The sequence below is a fragment of the Coenobita brevimanus genome, chromosome 8 (genome assembly GCF_032717465.1).
Source record: "Coenobita brevimanus isolate Jiangsu-jjx chromosome 8, ASM3271746v2, whole genome shotgun sequence".
In the NCBI taxonomy this organism is placed as follows: Eukaryota; Metazoa; Arthropoda; class Malacostraca; order Decapoda; family Coenobitidae; genus Coenobita; species Coenobita brevimanus.
Window position 1 is genome coordinate 22,641,981 of NC_136961.1, and position 19,650 is coordinate 22,661,630.

Genomic DNA, 19,650 nt, shown 5'->3' on the forward strand with positions numbered 1-19,650 from the left:
AGTACTTAAACGCACTCACATTTTCCATTTCATCATCCAACCTCACTGTACATTCACTGACTTCACCTCTCTCGAAGACCATAAATTTACTCTTTCCTACATTCACCTTTAGATTCCGTTTCTTACACACTCTCCCAAACTCATGCACCAAGCCTTACAGCTCCCCTTCGTCTTCACATAACAACACAATATCATCTGCAAAAAACAGTACAGGGAGTTCGCAAACACTGCCCTCTCTCATTAGGGCCACTCCGTGATGAAAATCCCTAACCCATTTTGAGCATTATTATGGAAATTACGTTGCCCTTGACGGAGAGATGCTCTCCATTGAGTGCCCCTCTACTTACCTTAAGAATCGCATTTTTGTGTCGTCTCAGTCGATTTACTTGCGAACTGCATAAATTTGAAACATTACCTAATGAGGATTAAGTTCGTTCATGAAAAAAAGAAAAAGATAAACTTAAGTGATACTCAAGATAGTCCTCAGGAGAACTTAAAACGTTTTTTGTTACTTCACAATTCCTTTACCATAAGGCTGCACCCTCTCAGCATAAACTACTTGCCCCACCAGGAGGGCGAACCCCACAGTCTGGAGAACACTGGTATAAAGATAAAAGAAATGACTGGAGTAGGCATAAGAGGGAATTTCCCTTGAATGTGATGACGTCTACCGTATTACAATCGGGCTCACTGCAATGAGAAGATATTATTCTGCTTAAGAGAGAATCTCGAGACCGAAGAGATAAATGAAGCCTATTGGTAACCTCCTCCAGTTTAGAATGTTTCTCCTACGCTGATTAAATGTGTCGGTTGATAACAAGAAAATAGAAAAATATACGCCATAAGCTTGAAATAGTAAGTTAGCTATTACTCTGACGTTTCTGACTACACAGATCCCATCCTCAGGGAGATCACAAAAGAAATAAAGGCATCAATTGGCATTGGACTACAGCCAGTAAAAAAATAATCGCCTGAAGATGGTGGACTCTGTTGTATGCTATGCGTGCTATCTCCGGACAAGTTTATCCAGATTAGGAGACATCGCAAGAGGTTAACAAAGACTATATCTAACTCTCTCACATGGAAATATACTCACAGCTGAATAAAATGATGTGGTGGTAGCAACAATAATTGTGTATATTAACACATAAAACCCCTGTCCAGCTACACCTTCTAGGTGTCAGTCCTCAACCACCTATTTTCCTCCTTAGACCTGTTCCTGCTTTGACACTTTCCCCAAGGTCTTATTTTTCCTCTTAAGCCCATTTTTCACGTGGACATGTTTTTCCCCTTGAATCTGATTTGGTACATGGACCTACTTTACCGTATTTTCACTTGGATTTTTTTTTAATATCATCCTAGTTTTCCTACAAGGACCTATTCCTCCTTTGAATATGTTTTCCCCTTGGACTAATTGTCTACCATGGTCTCTTTTTGCAATGGACGTATTTTTCACCATGGATCTAGTTGCCACCTTGGACCTACTTTTACAGTGGGACTATTTTCCCCATTGAACCAACTTTGAACCTATTCTTCCCATTGACGAGCTATCTCACTAGAACCTATTTTACCCACAGACCAATTTTAAACTCGTGGATCTTTTTTCTGTCATGGAAAATCACTGAATCTCCACATGAACTAATTTACTTTCATGGATCTATTTACCCTATGGAGATAACTGCCCGTTGGACCTATGATCATACTTGGGCCCATTTCCCTAGGGACGTTGATCATGGACCTATTTTCCCATATGGATCATGGGCCTATTCACTTCCCCCTAACTTAATTTACCTGGGCTAGTTTCCTCACTAAACACCCACTCACGTACCCACCAACCCACCCTGCCCACTCACCTACCCACCCACACAGTCCACTCGATTCCTCACTCACCCAGCTCAGCCCATTCCCTGCAGAGCCACCCATACCATGCTAGTCCCTGCACAACCACCCCACCCACCCAACCAGCCCTGATCACCAATTCAATAAATGTTCCACACCCACCTCACTCACCCTGCTTGCTTACTAACCCACCCCACGCACTCCACACAACTGCCCACCCACCCTGGACACCCTGCACAATCCATCCATCCGTCTCAACCAGCCCATCCCACCCACCCACCCATCTTGATCATCGGCCCACAAGCCTACCCACCAGGACATCAGCCTTCACCAGTAGGATGACTGGTAGGTTTACACACACACACACAAACACACACACACATACATACATACAACATACATACAGGAGAGAGAGAGAGAGAGAAACAGCTGTTTTTGTACTACAGATAATACGGCTTCGTAGTGCAGTTAGGGACTAACATACCATGAGCTACGACCTGTATTTGCAACGCCAGTAAAGCCGGTGGCAGAAACCACATACATCTGTTTTTCCTTCTGCGCACTAAAATCTGCGTAATGAAAGGGATCCTGGTTTTATAACTATTAGTGAATATACCACGTTGAGTACACCGCTTCCCGTCCGATCAGCGAAGTTAAGCAACGTTGGGTCTGGTTAGTACTTTGATGGGTGACCGCCTGGGAACACCAGATGCTGTTGGCATCCCTACGTGTCAAGTGGGGTTGGTGGAAGATTAGTGCCCCTCCCTGTAAAACAATTAACTCTAAGCCCTTGTCCACCCCGTTTGGGATACATGGCGTCTGGCAATGAATGAATGAATGAATGAATCCTGTGCCCGGAATGAGTCCAAGCTAACCGTAAGCCAGTGACAGAGTGTTACCCATAACAGGATTATCCCTAAGTTATTAATGGAGAGTTGCCAGTAAGTTAGTGATGGAGAGACTACGTGATTTGCAGTTTCCTGTAGGTTAGTGATGAACCCTAAGCTTGTGATGTAGAAAGTCACTCATAGCTAGGTGAGTTACTCATAAGTTATTTATGAAGAGATCTTGAGTCTGTGATGGAGAAAGTCACTTATAAATTGGTGTTTTATCCATGAATTACTGACGATGAGACCCTAAGTTTGAGACGAATTAAGAGTCACTCGTAGGTTAGTGAGTTACCCATGTTATTCTTGAAGAGATCCTAAGAATGTGATGGAGAATGGGTCACTTATAAGTTAGGGATGAAGAAAGTTACAAAACCCTAATGATGGAGAAAGGTAGTGATGGTGAAAGTTAGCCATACATTAATCATGAGAGTTACCTTTAAGTTATTGATATAGAGAGTTAACCATAAGTTCGTGATGTAGAACTGTGACCCGTAAGTTTATGGTGGAGAGTTGTTACCCAAAATTTCGTGGTGAAGAGACAGTTACCCATAAGTTATTGCTAGAGATGTAAGAAATTACCAAGGGTTTAGACCCTCACCTGAGCTCTTTTAAGGCATCAGTATAGAAGGAACAAAATATGCGTTTATATTATTTTATGGCAATTTTATAAAAAAGAGTGTGGGGCTAGTAAGAATAAGCGAGGAGAGGGACGGATGGAAGGGAAACAGCGGGATTAGGTGTTGGAGAAAAGAACGTGCGAGGGTAGGGATGCGAAGTGAGGATGAAGCGAGAGAGAGAGAGAGAGAGAAAGTAGGAGTGCAATGGAAGTAGAGATTACAGGAAGCCCATTGGCCCATAACAAAGTTAACTGTTTACAAATTAAAAACAACTACTTCTACTAGGATTAAAACGTTTGTGAGGAAAAGAGAGAAAAGTGGATGTTTCTCCCCCACCCACCATGCAATCCTGCAAAAACCGGCAGGGAAATAATTTAAGTTTTGGAATTTGAAAAACAAAAGAGGAAGAGAGAAAAAATAATAATGTTCTACCTCTTACGCACAACTGTGGAATACCATCAATATATGTAATAGCACTGATATATGCAATTAATACCTTAATTTTGCTGCTTGTAGAAAATCTCTCGTTTTCTCATTGCTATAATGCTATACTCAAATTACTCCCTCAGCACTTACGTGACTGCATCTTACTTTGCTCTCTCTCTCAGGTCCAAAACCACATCATTGATTCATCTCTACACACAGTCTTCCTTTGCTCAAACATACTGTAAATTGCCACCCTCCTCTCACCAACTCTAAAAGTGAATGTTTCGAATCCTGCTAATACACTGTGGTTCAAGGTTCACATCTCAGGGGATCTGGCCACTGGCAGCACTGATACAAATACAGGCATGGAGTCAAATGAACTGTACTTTTCTTCGGATTTTTTATTTACGTATCAATACTTTAAGTTAAAACCTCGTTAAATCTTGACAGCATTATCTGGATGCACTAGTAGTAACATTAAATACATATGTTACCGTTGTATTTGAAAGTTGAAACATACAAAATTGAATGTGATTTTTTTCTCTTGTGGGATTAAGCATAAAATTGTAAAGGTTAATGTGATGTTTGATGATATATTTCCAAAGAAGTGATCGCACACGGTTGCAGGCCAGGCATCTACGTACACTGTATTTCAGTAGATACTTATACTGTACATAAACCCGTCACCAACTACACCCCGAGGTGTTAGCCACAAACCCACCCATCCACCTCTTTTATATTTATTTTTATTTTTATTTATTTATTATTTTTTTTGCTAGAGAAAAGTATCCATAGTAGTGTGTATTTCCACATCGATCTCTTTTCTCTAAGGGTGTGCTTTACCCTATGGATCTGTTGTTCCCTTGGGACCATTTTGCTCATGCTCATATTATCCATATGGACCAATTTTCCCCCAAGGCCTTAGTCTTTTTCCCCATGATCCTGTTTTCCCTCGCGGACATACTGTTCACATTGGGGTTATTTTCCACCGTGGAACGATTTTCTCCATCAATTTATTTTCCTTCCATGGGTCTGTTTTCCTCCTGAGCCGTATTTTACTCATTGATTAATTTTCTAACTTGGTTGGATTTGACTCCCTTCGACCTATTTTCTCCGTTGAGTCTAATATCCCGATAGACCTATTTTCTCCTCAAGAAGAAACACCAAATCCTCACATGGACTTATTATCTCCCATACACATCTTTCCTTTATGAACCTGTTTAGTCCACTGGAGTTACATTCCTACTTGGCCCAGTTCCTCAAGGATATATATTCCCCTAGACCTATCTTCCCACAGGGACTTCTTCTCACCATGGACCTATTTACATCACGAACCTATTTTTCTACCACCCACACACCCACATACCCAAGCTTGACTCAGTGTAGTCTCTCTCAGGAATAGGATAAGGATTTACAAACTCGCCCCCCCCCCTACACACACACACACACACACACACACACACACACACACACACATAGAACGAGGCGCAGGCATCTAAACAATACAATTTATCAAGTACAATATTTTGAAATAGCCTGTATAGTTAATGAAAGGTGTGTTGTGTTGTCCCTTTTGTTTTCGTCATAACCCATCTCATTTCTAAAGTGATAATACGATGATGAAGATTTCTAAAATGACGATAAAAACCGTACATCAGTCTCTTGAAACAGACGTGACGAAAACCACTGGGTGGCAGTGTTTGAAGTGAATGGTGCTGGTGATGTGGATGATGATGATGGTGGTGCTAACACAGTATTACCGGCAACCTCACATCCCTCCTGGTCGTTAGGCTCATCGATCCTCCCTACCAGACTCTTTGGGACGTCCTGGATGACACTAATGTGTTACAGATTCTGCAAATATTCTATATTTTCGTGCAACTAATACTAATGCTGAAGTGGCCGAATCATAATATAAAAGCTTCCAGTTCTTGTATATGCGAATCTTCTGATTTCTCCTTTCTGATGCTGGTGATAAACCGATAGGCATGGAGTATTTCAGATATGATGTATGCTGATGATCCTCTGTTGCTTGGCATTGGTACTTACAGTAGTAATGTTGTGCGCTGCTTCTGAGTATTATATGTTTGTGAGCAGAAAGGTTTGAAACTACTCTAAACGCTGATACGGATAATGTAAATAAGAATACTGTAAATAGGAAGTACAAACAGAAGAAGACTTAATGGCCCATGACGAGGTTTTCTTTTGGAGAAGAAGTTAATTCTGCTAAGATCTACCCTACGTGTAGAAAAGAGGATAAAATGAATGCAAAAGAGGAAGGATCTACCCCACCCACCACATCATCCAACAAAATTGGCTGCAAGAAGAAAAAAAGGCGATGTTTTAAAAAATACAAACAGAAGGTTTTATAGAACAGCCAGAAGAGACACAATTATCCACATTGTAATCTCTAATCTACAGATCTGCAAAAGTAAGAGCGTACACAATCACCGAATGTTCTTATTATTGAGCAAACTCACCCTCGTCAGCATACGCTTCAACCTGGAAATAAACAACACTCAGTTATAGCCGTGTCGAAGTATTTGTAGCTTATGCCATTGTTGCACTTAACTAATATTAAAGTACTTTTTCCCTATGCTCATATCGCTTACTTATCTCTTGTTTTTGAGATTCATTCCATTATATGAGTATCTAGTCATAGTATCATTCTGTATTTCGAACAGATTAGCATATTTAACTTATCTGAGTTTAAGAATTTTCAGTACAAGAAACAGATCTCCTTTAAGTCGTATTTTATTATCTTTTTAAAGAAAACATACTTAGTTTCTTCAGTCGCAATTCGGAGATGGGAGGTAAGTTTTGCAGCGATGGGATCATTTTTGTGGCTCAGCTCTGCACTCTCTCAAGTTTGTATAGCTCTACACTCTCTCAAGTTTGTATATCTCGATTACAGGCTTCGGGAACCAGTATCACAAACAGTATTCTACGTGGAGTCTAATAATAAGAGAGGAGTAAAGTTTCGAGATTACATCGGGCATTTAATGATCGAAGTTTCTTGCGATAATGCCGACCATTCTGTTTCCTTTGTTTCTAACCGGTGTACAGTGTTTACGAAGTCTTGAAGTCGTTAATGAACTTAATATATCTCGCCCTTTACTTCCGTCAGTGGCGTATCGAACATACGGTGGTCATTATTTAGTGGTTTTGTCGGCAAAGACCCTGCATTTACCTACATAAATTTTCATCTTCCATTTTTCACTCCAATTTCTAACTTATCCAGGTTATTTTTTATAGATTCACGGTCTGGATTCTTAATTACTCTGCCTGCCTCCAATATTCGTGTCATCTGCAAATTTCGCTAGTTTTTTAAACGAGTTCATTTTTTAGAGTGAAAAGAACTGGTTCTAGAACTGACCCTTTAATATCTTCGCTAGTTACTTCTACGCAGTCTAATGACTCCCTGTTTATTACCACACATTGCTTGGGACTGGCTAGCCAATCAGCAATCCACGAACATAATTTGTCATATAGACTTTGGGCGTTTAGTTTTTCAAATAGTCTTCGATGTGGGACGTTATCAAACGCTTTCTGGACATCTAGTTAGATGCCATCCCATAGTAATTTTGCTTCCTGAATATCGTAGATATATATATATATATATATATATATATCTATATATATATATATATATATATATATATAATTTTTTTAATTAGCTGATTTGTAACATATGATGTCTTATTACGGAGTCCGTGCTGGCTACCTTCCAGTAAGACTATACTTGTTAAAGAAGAAGATGAAATCATCTCTAATCAATGTTTCCAATAATTTTGCGTAGTATGTCGTTAGTCCAATTCAGAGGTAATTTCTTGAACGGTTTTACTGCCTTATTAGCGACAGGTGATATATTAGCGAGCTTCCGTTGAGTCCGTACTCAACATTCAGATTTTTAAATACATTTATAGGAAAGATTAACTAATTTAATCATCGGCGGAACACACAAGATGTTTGGTCTGGACCAATTGATTTATTTGGGTCCATTTTCTTAATATAATTTGAAATATTACGTCCTGTCGTTTCATTTTTTGGTAAGTTATCATAGTCTGAAGAAAACTGATTGCGAGATAAGAATGGTATCGTTTAACTGCATCGTATATAACGGTTTCGTCCTGGTTGTATGCTGTGGGCTTGGTCACCTAATGGTGGGTCTCCACGCTGCTCGATCTCTGGCAGCCTCGCTGTTCAGCTCCTTATCTCTGAGGTCACACTATGACCCCGTCCCAGGTCTTTTTTGGTCTGCCTCTCACAACCCTACCAACGACGTTCACACTTGTCACCTTTGCCTAAATCTGTCATCCTTCACCCTATCAGCCATCTCACTCTACCGCTCCTCATCACAACGTCAATACATTTAAGTTCCATATTTCCTCTCAGTTGTTCAGTCGCAATCCTTGCCCCCCCCCCCTAGACCTTGCATTCAAGAACACACAACATATCCGTCTAATAATTGTCCTTTCAGGACTTTTGAGCTTAGGAATATCCTCTTCCTTTACTGTCCAGGTCTCACTACCATAAAGCACTACATTCCTTGCACATGCCGCATACAAGGATCCCTTAGCACGGAGAAAGACTCCTCTCATGTTTGGAGAGGCAAGAACTTCCTGAAGTTAAACTAACCACTCCTTACCCTACTCCAGCTCCACCTCTAGCTCATAACATGTCCCTCAAGTAACAAAAGTATTCCACAACTCAAGTTATTGTCCAGCAATATCAATCCTTTCATGCCTGCCAATCTCTACATGCTGTCCCCGACACACCTCACACATGAAGTCAGCGTATTTCACAACCTTCCACCAATACCGCTACATCTGTTATGCATCCACTAATCACAAACACTACATAAGATGGAGTTACTTCCTGTCACGGGGTTTTTATGTATATACAATATTAAAGAACATTATTCAATAATACTTAAGAACAGGTCAATGAATTGCCTTGTGAAAATCAAGCAATGATTACTTTATCCCGGCTTACTTTGCCGATTCTCTAAGGACGAGAATTTATAAACTTTCTCAACAGTACACAGCAGAGACTAATTATTCACACGTGCTGTTTATTAGTACTGTTGGCCTCTGGAGAAAGTGACTCCACCCCTGACGATCAATAATGCTATTAATGATAAACAGATTCTTGCTGGCGCAATTAACTCCTAGATGGCACAATGGATTTAAGTTAATAAAACAGGACTGGCCTAAGTACCAGTTATGAAAAATGCAAAACGTTTATGCAAACTAGGAGCTGCAACTAGAATATGCTTAATATGGAAAATAAAACACGAGTTTACATTACATTAAGCTCAAGAAAAAGAACTGTTAAATTTATTGATTACAATGAAATAAATTTACGTTACAGTCCAAAATTAATTCATAATAAGGAGATCGCACTCACACGCTCACTCAAAAGCTAACTCTTAAACCTAGGAAAAAACGAAAAGTTTTACTGATCAGAAAAGTGGACAAAGCGGATGACTGGGCATCATTGCTGAGGAAGGACGCTGCACACGCTGAGCCTCTCGCCAATCACGCTAGGTGGGAATCCAACAGCGGTGGCGGGAACCAGGCGTCGTTGCTGAGGAAGGACGCTGCCACACACACTACCTGCTTCCTTGGTGCTCAGATCTTGACTGGTTCAAATTGTGAGTGAGAGGCATGTGTCGAGCCGCACTTGCTAACGGCTAGAATGAGCGAAACACGCCCATAACAAATCATTCAGCGGAAGTGCTAAAGTCGCGCACAAAGATGATCAATTATGACAGTGAAAAATTGTTCTGCAAACACTCCTGATCGGGTGAATACGTGGCGGTTGACTGAGTGATAAATACTGGGATTCCACTGGAATTCGCGGTTTCCCACCAAAGTTTAATGTCACGAGCTTATTTAAATATAGGAGCGCCGACTCGTGACACTTCCCTCACCCTTGTGGCAACACTCCCCCTCCTTTGACAGTGCAGCCACCAGCCGTAGATATCGTCACTTTTGCTTTATCTCCATTTACTCTCAAACCATCGTGCTTCATTCTGTCTCTCTATTTCCTAAATTTTTCCTTTGTCTCCCTTTCATTCTCTGGAGTCAGCATCAAAGCCATCAGCATACAACATCTCGCATGGAAGTCCATTTCTGAAGTCACATGAGAAATCTTCATGCACCATGAAAAACAATAAGGGGCTCAAGACTGACCTTTAACATTATGCTAACATTCACCGAAAACTCATCACTATAATCTCCATTTACTCTCACCTGTGTACGAGCAATTATATACATAGCCATATCCACTCTAACCAGCCATTCCTCGATCCCAAGCTTTCTCACTGCTTTCTTCACCACCTTCCTATGGACTCTGTCAAAGGTCTTTTTGTAAATCAACAAAAAATAAGTACAACTCACTGTTCTGTGCTATATATTTTTCCTGAAGCTTAGACAATCAGTATGGCATCAGTGGTCCCTTTGCCTGCCATCTCATCAGTGACTGAAATGTCATCAATGACTGGAATGTAACACCGACATATTTCAGAACTTCCACCTATAAGAAATCTTTTATTCCCGAACTGTGTCTCTTTGGAACTCGCATCCCAAGAGCTGTTACCCCAAAAAATTCAACCTACAGCTGCTCAAGTCCAACTGTTAAAGATTTTGTATGAAGGACACTAGTAATATCGTGTATGAATCTTTTTTTTTTTTTTTTCATGTGTTTTTCCTTCATCTGTTCTGTTATTACAAAATAAATCATATCATCTAGGACTCTCTCCATTACATTCATTATCTGGTCCAAAGGTTTTATGCCTCTTTAAGTTCCTCATTCCAGGGCATCACCCTTCCCCTAATACAATTTTACGATCACACTCTTCAGCCAGTCACCTGGGACAGCACACTTATAAATCTTAAAATTTATCAAATCGGTAACTACACCCACTCCTACATCTCCTGAGGCCTTCAGCATTTCAGCAGGCAGCCGAAACACACCTGTTACCTTCCCAAACTGCTTCCTGTCTATTGCCTTGCTTGTAGTAACAACATCAATCAAAGGCCAAGGGCCAAAAATTATATCCCCTGACTCCAAACCTTCCTTGTTCCAGTCAAGCTCTTCATTCAGCAGCCGGTTAAAACACTCTCTCCAAGCATTTTTGATATCCTCACTGTCCGCCACTACCTTATCTTTCCTTTATCATTATTCTCACACTGCTCACCTATAGTACCCATGCTTTCCTTCTTCATCTGATTTGCCACACTAAATGCGACATTCTTGCTTTTGGCACTATTTACGTTATCCAGTAAGAGTCTCTGTGACTCAGATTTTGCCCTGTATACTTCCTTTCTGGTTAAACGCTTGGCAGCCAAGTATTCCTCTCTGATACTGTCCCCTTTCCATTCCTGAAAAAGCCTTCTTTTCTTCATATTTGCAGCTTCTACACTCTCATTCCATCACCATGTTACCTCATGTAATAGAGAGCCGCTTGTCCATCCACACATTGAATCAGTAACTCTCAAGAGATTGTTCTTGAGAACTATGTACTGCTGATTAATATTTTTTTCCTATTCAGCCACTATTCTACTCTTCTCTCTATAGAAGGCATCCCTTACTGATTAGGATTTTAATTTCCATAGTTTCCTTTTGTGTGCACAGGTCCTCTTCTTCACCACTTGCTTCTTCAGCACCATGTTACATACCAGTGATACATGATACTGCACACGTTCTTCACACCTTATAACTTTAACATCCTTCCACAATCTACCATTAGCCCTCCTAACCAGAATGTTTGTCAGTCTGGCTGCTATTACCACCAGACTCATATGTAATCAGCCTACTCTCTCTTTTCAAAAAGTGCATATTGCACACAATCATGTTCATTATCTCCTCAAATTCGAGTATTCTTTCTCCATCTGCATTCCGTGTACCATCTGTGCATCCCCAATGCACCCCTCAATATCCTTGAGTTACTTCACCCACATGACCATTTAAATTCCCACCCAAAACTACAATCTCATTATTCCCCATGACACAAAATATATACTGTATATCGTCATCCCAGAATCTCTCTTTTTTTTTTTTTTTTTTTTTTCACCATCAAGGCCAACCTGTGGAGCAAACACCAATATAGCTGAAATCAATGAGTGTACCAAACAATATTGGTATTGTTTTCAATTTGTCCGTGTGTCTGCATGTCTCTTAGCGCGATAACTTTGGAACCGCTCAAGATATCATCACAAAACTTTACATATGTGTAGTAGGGAAAAAATCGATCACGAGTTCGAAAATTGTGAAAGTAGGTCAAGCTCTGTGTGTCTGTTACCACGATAACTTCGCAGCTGCTCAAGATATTATCATAAAGATTTGCAGGTGTGTAGTAGGAATGAAAATTTCCAACAAGTTCAAAATTGGTGAAAGTAGGTCAAGTTCTGTGTGTCTGTTAGCACCATTACTTCTGCAAGAGTTAATCGTTACTCCCAGCCCTTCATTTATGCAACAGGTCAACTCTAGAACTGTCTCCCTCTGTCTGTATTTCCTACTTCCTATGATCTCCAGTCTTTCAAATGCAGTGTGTCCAGGCATCTCGTAATGAACGATCATGAATTTGGCTGTCTTTTGTATTGTTTTTTTTTTTTTTCTTGGAAGGAACGGTTTGCGTGCTCCTGGCCTTTGGTTCCTTCGTTCTTGAAAAAAAAAAAAAAAGCTCAAGATATCATCACAGAATTTTACAGGTGCATATTTGGGATGATAATCTACTACGAGTTCGAAACTGGTCAAAGTATGTCAAGGTCGGGGTCATACTCCGAGCTGCGCTAGCTATGTATCGGCTCGCAGCTGGTGTGATTTTCCTCTTGGGTGTTTCTCTGGTTTAATTTTATTACATTCATGATACATATTACCCATTTTTCTTTTTTACCAGTACACCCACACCACTGTATCTGCCTGCACTTCCCTGCTAAAATAGTTAATATTTACAGTCCTTCTAAACATTCATTCTAGCTGACCCTGCCGTGAACCTGACCTCTTATGGGAATCAAACATCCACCTGTCTCCTACTCAGAGTCTCCATCACTTCCTCCCATCTACCTTTCAACCTACCTTATTGCACGATGTCACTCTGAACCTCTTAAGTAATTTGGTTTCCATAGCCTTGCTTGTGCTTCTTGGTTTTCATATCTGTCATGTCGGATCAAAAAAAGAGGAGATGAACCACTGGCCCCACCTGCCCACACAGTCCCAAGTCCAGGCAAGGGATCAGGGACCCATAGCCCACCAATGGCTGTGGCAGTGGCCTTGGAGCATCTTGCCAGGATATCTACAGGGATACCCTCCAAGCATTCCTTAGCACTGAAACCGCCCCACCATTATACATCCAGTGATAGAGCACCCTTCTGAGGCACTACTCCCAGGGTCAGGCCCCTCTCTACAGAATCGAAATGGCAGTCTGGGAACCATAGTGCCATGTACCCTCTGGGTCAGATGCAAGCCCCATCCCATCACTGTCCCAAAACTGCACTGATAGAGCCCACGCAATGCCCTGCCAGCAATTCCACCACTAAGCAGCGGGGGGCAATGTTTTCTGACCCCATGCCCTTGATGGTGCCAACCCCCGTGACGTAGTAGGGTACGTTGTGTGGTATGTAAAGCACATGTAGAGTAGTGCATAAGATAGTTAGAGGAAGGTGTTTGGGAGAGTATGCTGGCCTACTCCCCATGTTAGTGTGACACTGAAAAAAGGCAACAAAAGGGGAATGGTCAGGGTATCCTGAGAGTAAGTGAAACGAGAGCTCCAGTTCTCCCTATCACCAGCAATCCCATCCTCCTGGGGGGGTAAAGCCCTGATCGGTTGGTGCTACAGCCTGTTCCCTAATTACTTTTTAAAACACTGTGAAAGTAGTTCAGTACTGTTGCTGTTGTGTGGTTAGCATGGACGAGACCACCTTCCTGGTTTAAAAGAGGACCTATACTATATACTTTACATTTTCTTAGTGCTTATATAATGAAAAAATCTCGTAGGATTTGACTTTGCTTCATGAAAAGTATTTACCTTATATTCTCGCTTGATTTTTCGGATAATTTTGTTACAATGCAGCTGTAACTTATTATGTTTGGTACTGTCATCGTGCTTATCAGTAGGTCAATATATTACATATGCTTTTCTTTTGTAAATGATGATTCTTCAATATTCTTTGACATCCTCAGAGAGAGAGAGAGAGAGAGAGAGAGAGAGAGAGAGAGAGAGAGAGAGTTACATACCCATAAGTTAGTGATGGAGAGGACAGTTGTGACGGTGATGATTATTGGCGAGTTGATGCAGGAGGTGGTGTTGGGTAGGGTGTGATACAGCCACTTGTTTAGCAGTCCGGATTCACCCAGCGCTAACATGCTGTGCCACGAATACATTATTATCAGTATAATTATGTGATGATGTGGATGTGACTGAAAGATTTAAGAGAAATACTCTGAGATGGTGTGGCCATGTGGGGAGGACGGAAAATGGAAGACTGAATAGAAGAGTGTATGTGAGGTGGAGGCCAAATGGGGAGGGGAAGGCTGAGGATGAGATGAACGGATGGGATGGAGATACATATGAGAGAAGGGGGGGGTGAGCAGGAGACAGGGTGGCCTGATGGGGGAAGACAGGGTGATATGCAAGTGATTCGTTTATGGCCACCCTTTCCAAGATTGCCTTTAAAAATAAAAAGAAAAAAAAAAAAGCCATGTTCCTCACACTTGCCCCTTATTCAAACCAGGGAGGAGAGGACTGTTCTTCTGGACAATGGATGACAGTGGAAGTGGAAGGTAGCTGCTTTGGCCCATGTAGAAGTCGCATCTGCCTGTTTGGGAAGAGATAGAATTAACCTATTCAGTTTTAAATGTAATTCTTCCCATAGTTCTTTCACCTTAACTTGACAGAATTTTAGTATTTTTGCTGCATATTTCACGTTGCTGGAAGTAGAAAAAGATAATGCTACGACTCTACAGTAGGCTACATCTTCTCCATTGCACTTTTTCATGACAATCATCATATTCTAGTGTTATTCTATTCTTACAGGTCAGTGAAGAAGATTATGAGAAGGATTTAAATTGTCAAGATTTGTTTGTATTTTACTTAGGCTGAGGTGTTGTTTGCCTCAGATTATATAAACTTTATCTCATTCATAGGCAGGAAACACTCAAATACTTCAAAATAGTCTGACATAACGAGGAAACTTTTGCTTTAATTTTTTATTTACTCTTTACTGTATTTTTACTCAAGAAGGAATCATCCAAGCGATGTTGTTACTGCTTTCACGTCAAGCTAATTTTTATGATACATATGGCACAACCTCCAAACTGATTATGTGATCAAACTTATGTGAATTGCTGATATGCAATAACCTTTGTTAGAGAAGTCTGTGGCCATCATGTTCCAAAAATTGAAATCAAGATCGAATACGACGTGAGTTCCAGCTCTGGCCACTGTGTCAATACTTTGCCATAAGGTGGAGTATGTGATCCATTTCATTCGCTCAGTGTCCAGCAGATCACCAAACTCTCGAAATATTCCTGTCTTCACAGTCTGAAAGTTCACAGGTTGGAACAATTATAACAACAACAACAACAACAAAACACTTTCCTCATAAATACAGCATTTTGTAATATTTATACAGATAAACGTCCCTGAGTTATAAACAACTTCACATTTTGTTTGTGTTTTATAGTAGCAGTTTATTATATCCTGAATAGAATAAAATATTTCTTTCTTAAATGATGTGATCCAACTAAAACACATATATTCTTAATTCCTGTCCATAAAGAAATTGATAGATTATCAAGTAGCCCATTCATGTAACAATTTTGGTGTCATAACCAGGAAGGCCTGGCCCACGGACAGATACCTTACGGTATTTATAGTTCACCCAACAGAACAAAAAGGTTACTTATGCTTTGCTTATGGCACTTAGGCCCTACTTCCATTAAAAAGGAGTACTGACAGTACTTGCTCGATAATAAGGGATATTTGCTGTGCCTGAAACGTGAACTATTCCAACACCACTGTCATCCAGGACGTCTCTTAGGGTCTGGTAGGGATGGTCGATGTGCCTGAAGGCCAGGAGGGACATGAGGTTGCCATTGTAACTCTGTGTCAGCACCAGAATCATCAACATCCACACCCCCAACAACACTTGCTCCCACAACCACCAATCAGTCTCTCTCCTCACGTCTGTCAGGGAACACATATCGCATAAATATGCACACTAATCTAATGGGCAAAGTTTACAAAACCATTCATTGTGACATAATGGATACATAAATATATTAGAGCACCTAAATACCTTCCTGGAGTAGAACGCGAACGCAGATGAATATGTTAGTGTCTCGTCTGGCTGTGTGTGACGTGTGTGTGGGAAGGCATGAAGGCAGGATCAACATAACAATGATCATTGCCAGCAGCGATGCCACCACGGCCGCCCACACCAGTGGTGAAAGAGGCAGCAGGAAGCCCCATAGGTCCACCTCAGGATGACCACGGGCACCAAAAACTATGTACTTGGTCATTATGCCGCCAGCAGTAAAGTCTGCACTTTCATGTCTTTCATATGTAATACCGATTGGACAGGGGATGTAGTCGGCTTCCTGAAATGCCAATAAATATTTGTATATAGATAAATTTTGTTGACAATTCATAATCGCACAAGTTTCATATAGTAAATCTGAAGGCAAGTTGGCAAAAAAAAAAAAATGTACAGCAAAGCACAAAGTAAAAGTATTATCATCAAAATACCCAGAGAAATGAGCAAAACATCAGTTCACATATCGTTCAAGCTTTCTTTTTCTACCTAGTTTATAATACCCACATGCATTCCTTAACAGATTCACTTTTGCCTCCCTTACTTCTGAATATTAATACTCATGAGTTACTATATTATCATGCACAGGTAATAAGAAAGGCATTACCTTCAGTTCAGGTACAGTAGTTTCTATTTAAATTTCTGTATTCAGTACTGCCTGCTGGGGCCTTCACATCAGAAACTAATTAAATTCCTTGAGTCACTGTCTTCTCCACTTGCTTTATGCATTTTTCGTTTTCTTCAATCACCTCATTAGCATGCATTAGATCTTCTTCATTATCAATTTTCTCTCCAACTAGCAGCGCACCACATTGTAAGAGATTTTCCCTGAACAACCATCTCCTAGCTCATATCTAAATTATTTTTCATTATTTGTTACTCACTGACCTTCAAAGACTCTGAACCAGTTAGCAAATATCCTATTTGTTATAAGCAGACAACAAGGCATCACCTACATGAATCAGATATAATAAGTTAAATGTAGATTTGCCTCTGCTATACATATCTCATTCTCACAGTATACTTGCTACACCCACAAGTGTTAGCATATCTATTTCTTACATTGTTGTTTGCAAGATCTCCAAACATGATCCTTTCATTAAACTTCAAAATCCAACATTTTTATGTGTCCGACTTCTGGCCATAGGTTTCACAGCATGTTTTCTGAGGCCCAGCTGTTCTCCCACCTACTATACACCTCAAAATGAAACTACTTTGGCTCTAACACCCACTGTCAATAATGAATATGTACTAAACCTGTTACAAACGGGACTGGTGTATTGGTATTAGTTGGGGTATTATTACACATCAGTGTGTCCTCTGAAAGGTCAGTAAAGTTTGATGTATTGGTATAGCAGGGATATTTTTGCACGTCTGTGAATCTTCTGGATGATCAGAAAAGTCTAATTTCACAATATTCAAGTCCTTGAACCGTTCCTTGCCCCAGCCGAGATATTTTTGCATGTCGGTGAATCTTCTGGTAGATCAGTAAACCTAATTTCATGATATTCAAGTCCATAAACTGTTCCCTGCCTCGCCCAGGATTCGAACTTGGGTCCATTAGGACTGCATGCTATTTCTCTAATGATTCGACCACTGCATTGCCCATGCATAATAAATGCATGTATCAGTGAAGTTGGAATCGTTCAGTTGGATGTATATTAACCCATCCCATCTGGGTGACATGTATACATGACGACCCGGGGACGTCCGGGTGACATGTATACATAGCCTATTGTTTTGCAACATTGTTTGAACATTCCGTGGGTTATTTCCACCATACACACCCACTGGCAACCCTCCTGCATGCATCTGAGTCATGCTCCAGCTACCTGCATGCTTCTGTAATGGATAAACCTACATAAAAATTTTCTCTGTATCCGAATCTTCGGCTGAGCGCCTGCAACAGCCGACTACAACACCAATGAAGGCCAGAAAAGAAAAGTCCTTCATGATAGTGTGATAGGAAGAGAACTCGAGATGACATTATCACCAATTGTGAGTGGAGAAAGTGGCTTCCTCTTAGGAAAGTAACTGCCATAATGGGTGTCGATATTTATGCATCGCATTAGGAGGGTGGAGGACGTGTGTCCACCACTGTGCGCCCATCATTTCCCCCTGTATGTTCATCTGCTATTTCTGGTGATGGAAATGGGTCAGAGGGTACTGACGATTCTGGAAAGGGGATATTGGCATGGATGAGGAGATGGAAGAGGAGGTAGGGAGTGGAGAAAAGGAGGAGGTGGAGGAGGGAGGGAGGAAAGAGGAGGAAATGCAGTGTGTCAAGCCTTACACCACCGCTGTGTCTATATACATCAATAATGGAAGCAGAAAGTTTGTTTCATGATGAGATCAGCACCTTATTTTTTATTGAAAGTTTTCGAGTATTTGTTTGTTATGATGAAAAAGTACAAATCACAGGAAAAAAATTCTGTTATAGTGGGAGGATGGAGGAGGAAACGCAGTGCCTCACGCCACAGTTGTGTCTGTTTATGTGAATACTGGAAGCAGAAAGTTTGTTTCATGATGAAATCAGTGCCTTATTTTCTACTGAAACTTGTCATGCATGTATATTTATTATGATGAAAAAGTCTAAGTCACAGGAAAAAATTCCATTATAGTGGAAAATATTTTCGATTATGGACAGTACATAAATTACTATTTTGCTTACAATACTTATTTTAGGTTTTATGTAGCAGTAGTAGTAGTAGTAGTAGAGGTGGTAGTAGTAGTAGTAGTAGTTGTGGTAGTTGTAGTAGTGGTAGTTGTAGCAGTAGTAATAGTTGTAGCAGCTGTAATAGTAATAGCAGTCATAGTATTTGTTGTAGCTGTTGTAATGCCAAGACTTCTAGTGGCACAGCTGTGCTAGAATCGAGTGACAATGCAAGCCAAACATATATCTCTGTGTGTGTGTTTGTGTGTGTGTACAGAGAGAGAGAGAGAGAGAGAGAGAGAGAGAGAGAGAGAGAGAGAGAGAGAATTACGAAACCAGTCCAAGTCCACTCTCTGAGGAACATTATAAGACGATGATAATAGTGCTGCCATCAGTGGATGCTATAACGTTAATGGTGCAGGTGTGACTGGCCCAAAAGGTATCAATGACGTTGGTGTAACTGACTGCTGTTTACACACACAAAAATACTAAAGTCAACGAACAGAGTTAAAGTCACTGCTGCTAAGAAGGTTCAACAGAGAAGGAGATATTACATGCAGCAGTCATTTCCACACTGCGTGTGAGAGGCTGGTTTGGAGATGTTAACGTACGTGGTGGACTACAGATAATACAGCAACCGCTGGTAAGGGCAGTATTATCTTACTAAAAATCACAAGCACATAATATTCCACCACATAAAAAAAAAAAAAAAAGCGCCAGGCACAACAAACCTCCCTCGACAGCAGTTATTTTATTGCTGTTTAATACATTCTGCCATTTAGTGTCAGAGCACAGTTTACCGATCTGCGCCCAGTATCCTCAATATAGGACTGAACTGGCCATTTTCTAAGTTAATAAAGGAGGGAACCCCGGGGTAGGGGCCTATGAGATTGGCGACTATGAGC

General features: G+C 40.7%; 1 protein-coding gene and 1 pseudogene across 1 annotated transcript in view; one reads left to right on the forward strand and one right to left on the reverse strand.

Moving 5' to 3' along the window:
• LOC145407039 (ionotropic receptor 93a-like) overlaps positions 1-16,300 on the reverse strand; it is an 18,993-nt gene extending 2,693 nt beyond the window's left edge. Inside the window, exons 1-5 of the mRNA XM_080278065.1 lie at positions 16,078-16,300; positions 15,736-15,965; positions 15,140-15,320; positions 14,496-14,595; positions 14,015-14,144 (exon numbers count right to left, since the gene is read on the reverse strand). Of these exons, the coding sequence (XP_080134191.1) occupies positions 14,015-14,144; positions 14,496-14,595; positions 15,140-15,320; positions 15,736-15,965; positions 16,078-16,300 (864 nt within the window). The remainder of the gene's footprint in view (positions 1-14,014; positions 14,145-14,495; positions 14,596-15,139; positions 15,321-15,735; positions 15,966-16,077) is intronic.
• Positions 2,442-2,560, forward strand: LOC145409059 (5S ribosomal RNA; annotated as a pseudogene).
• Positions 16,301-19,650: the final 3,350 nt, after the last annotated feature.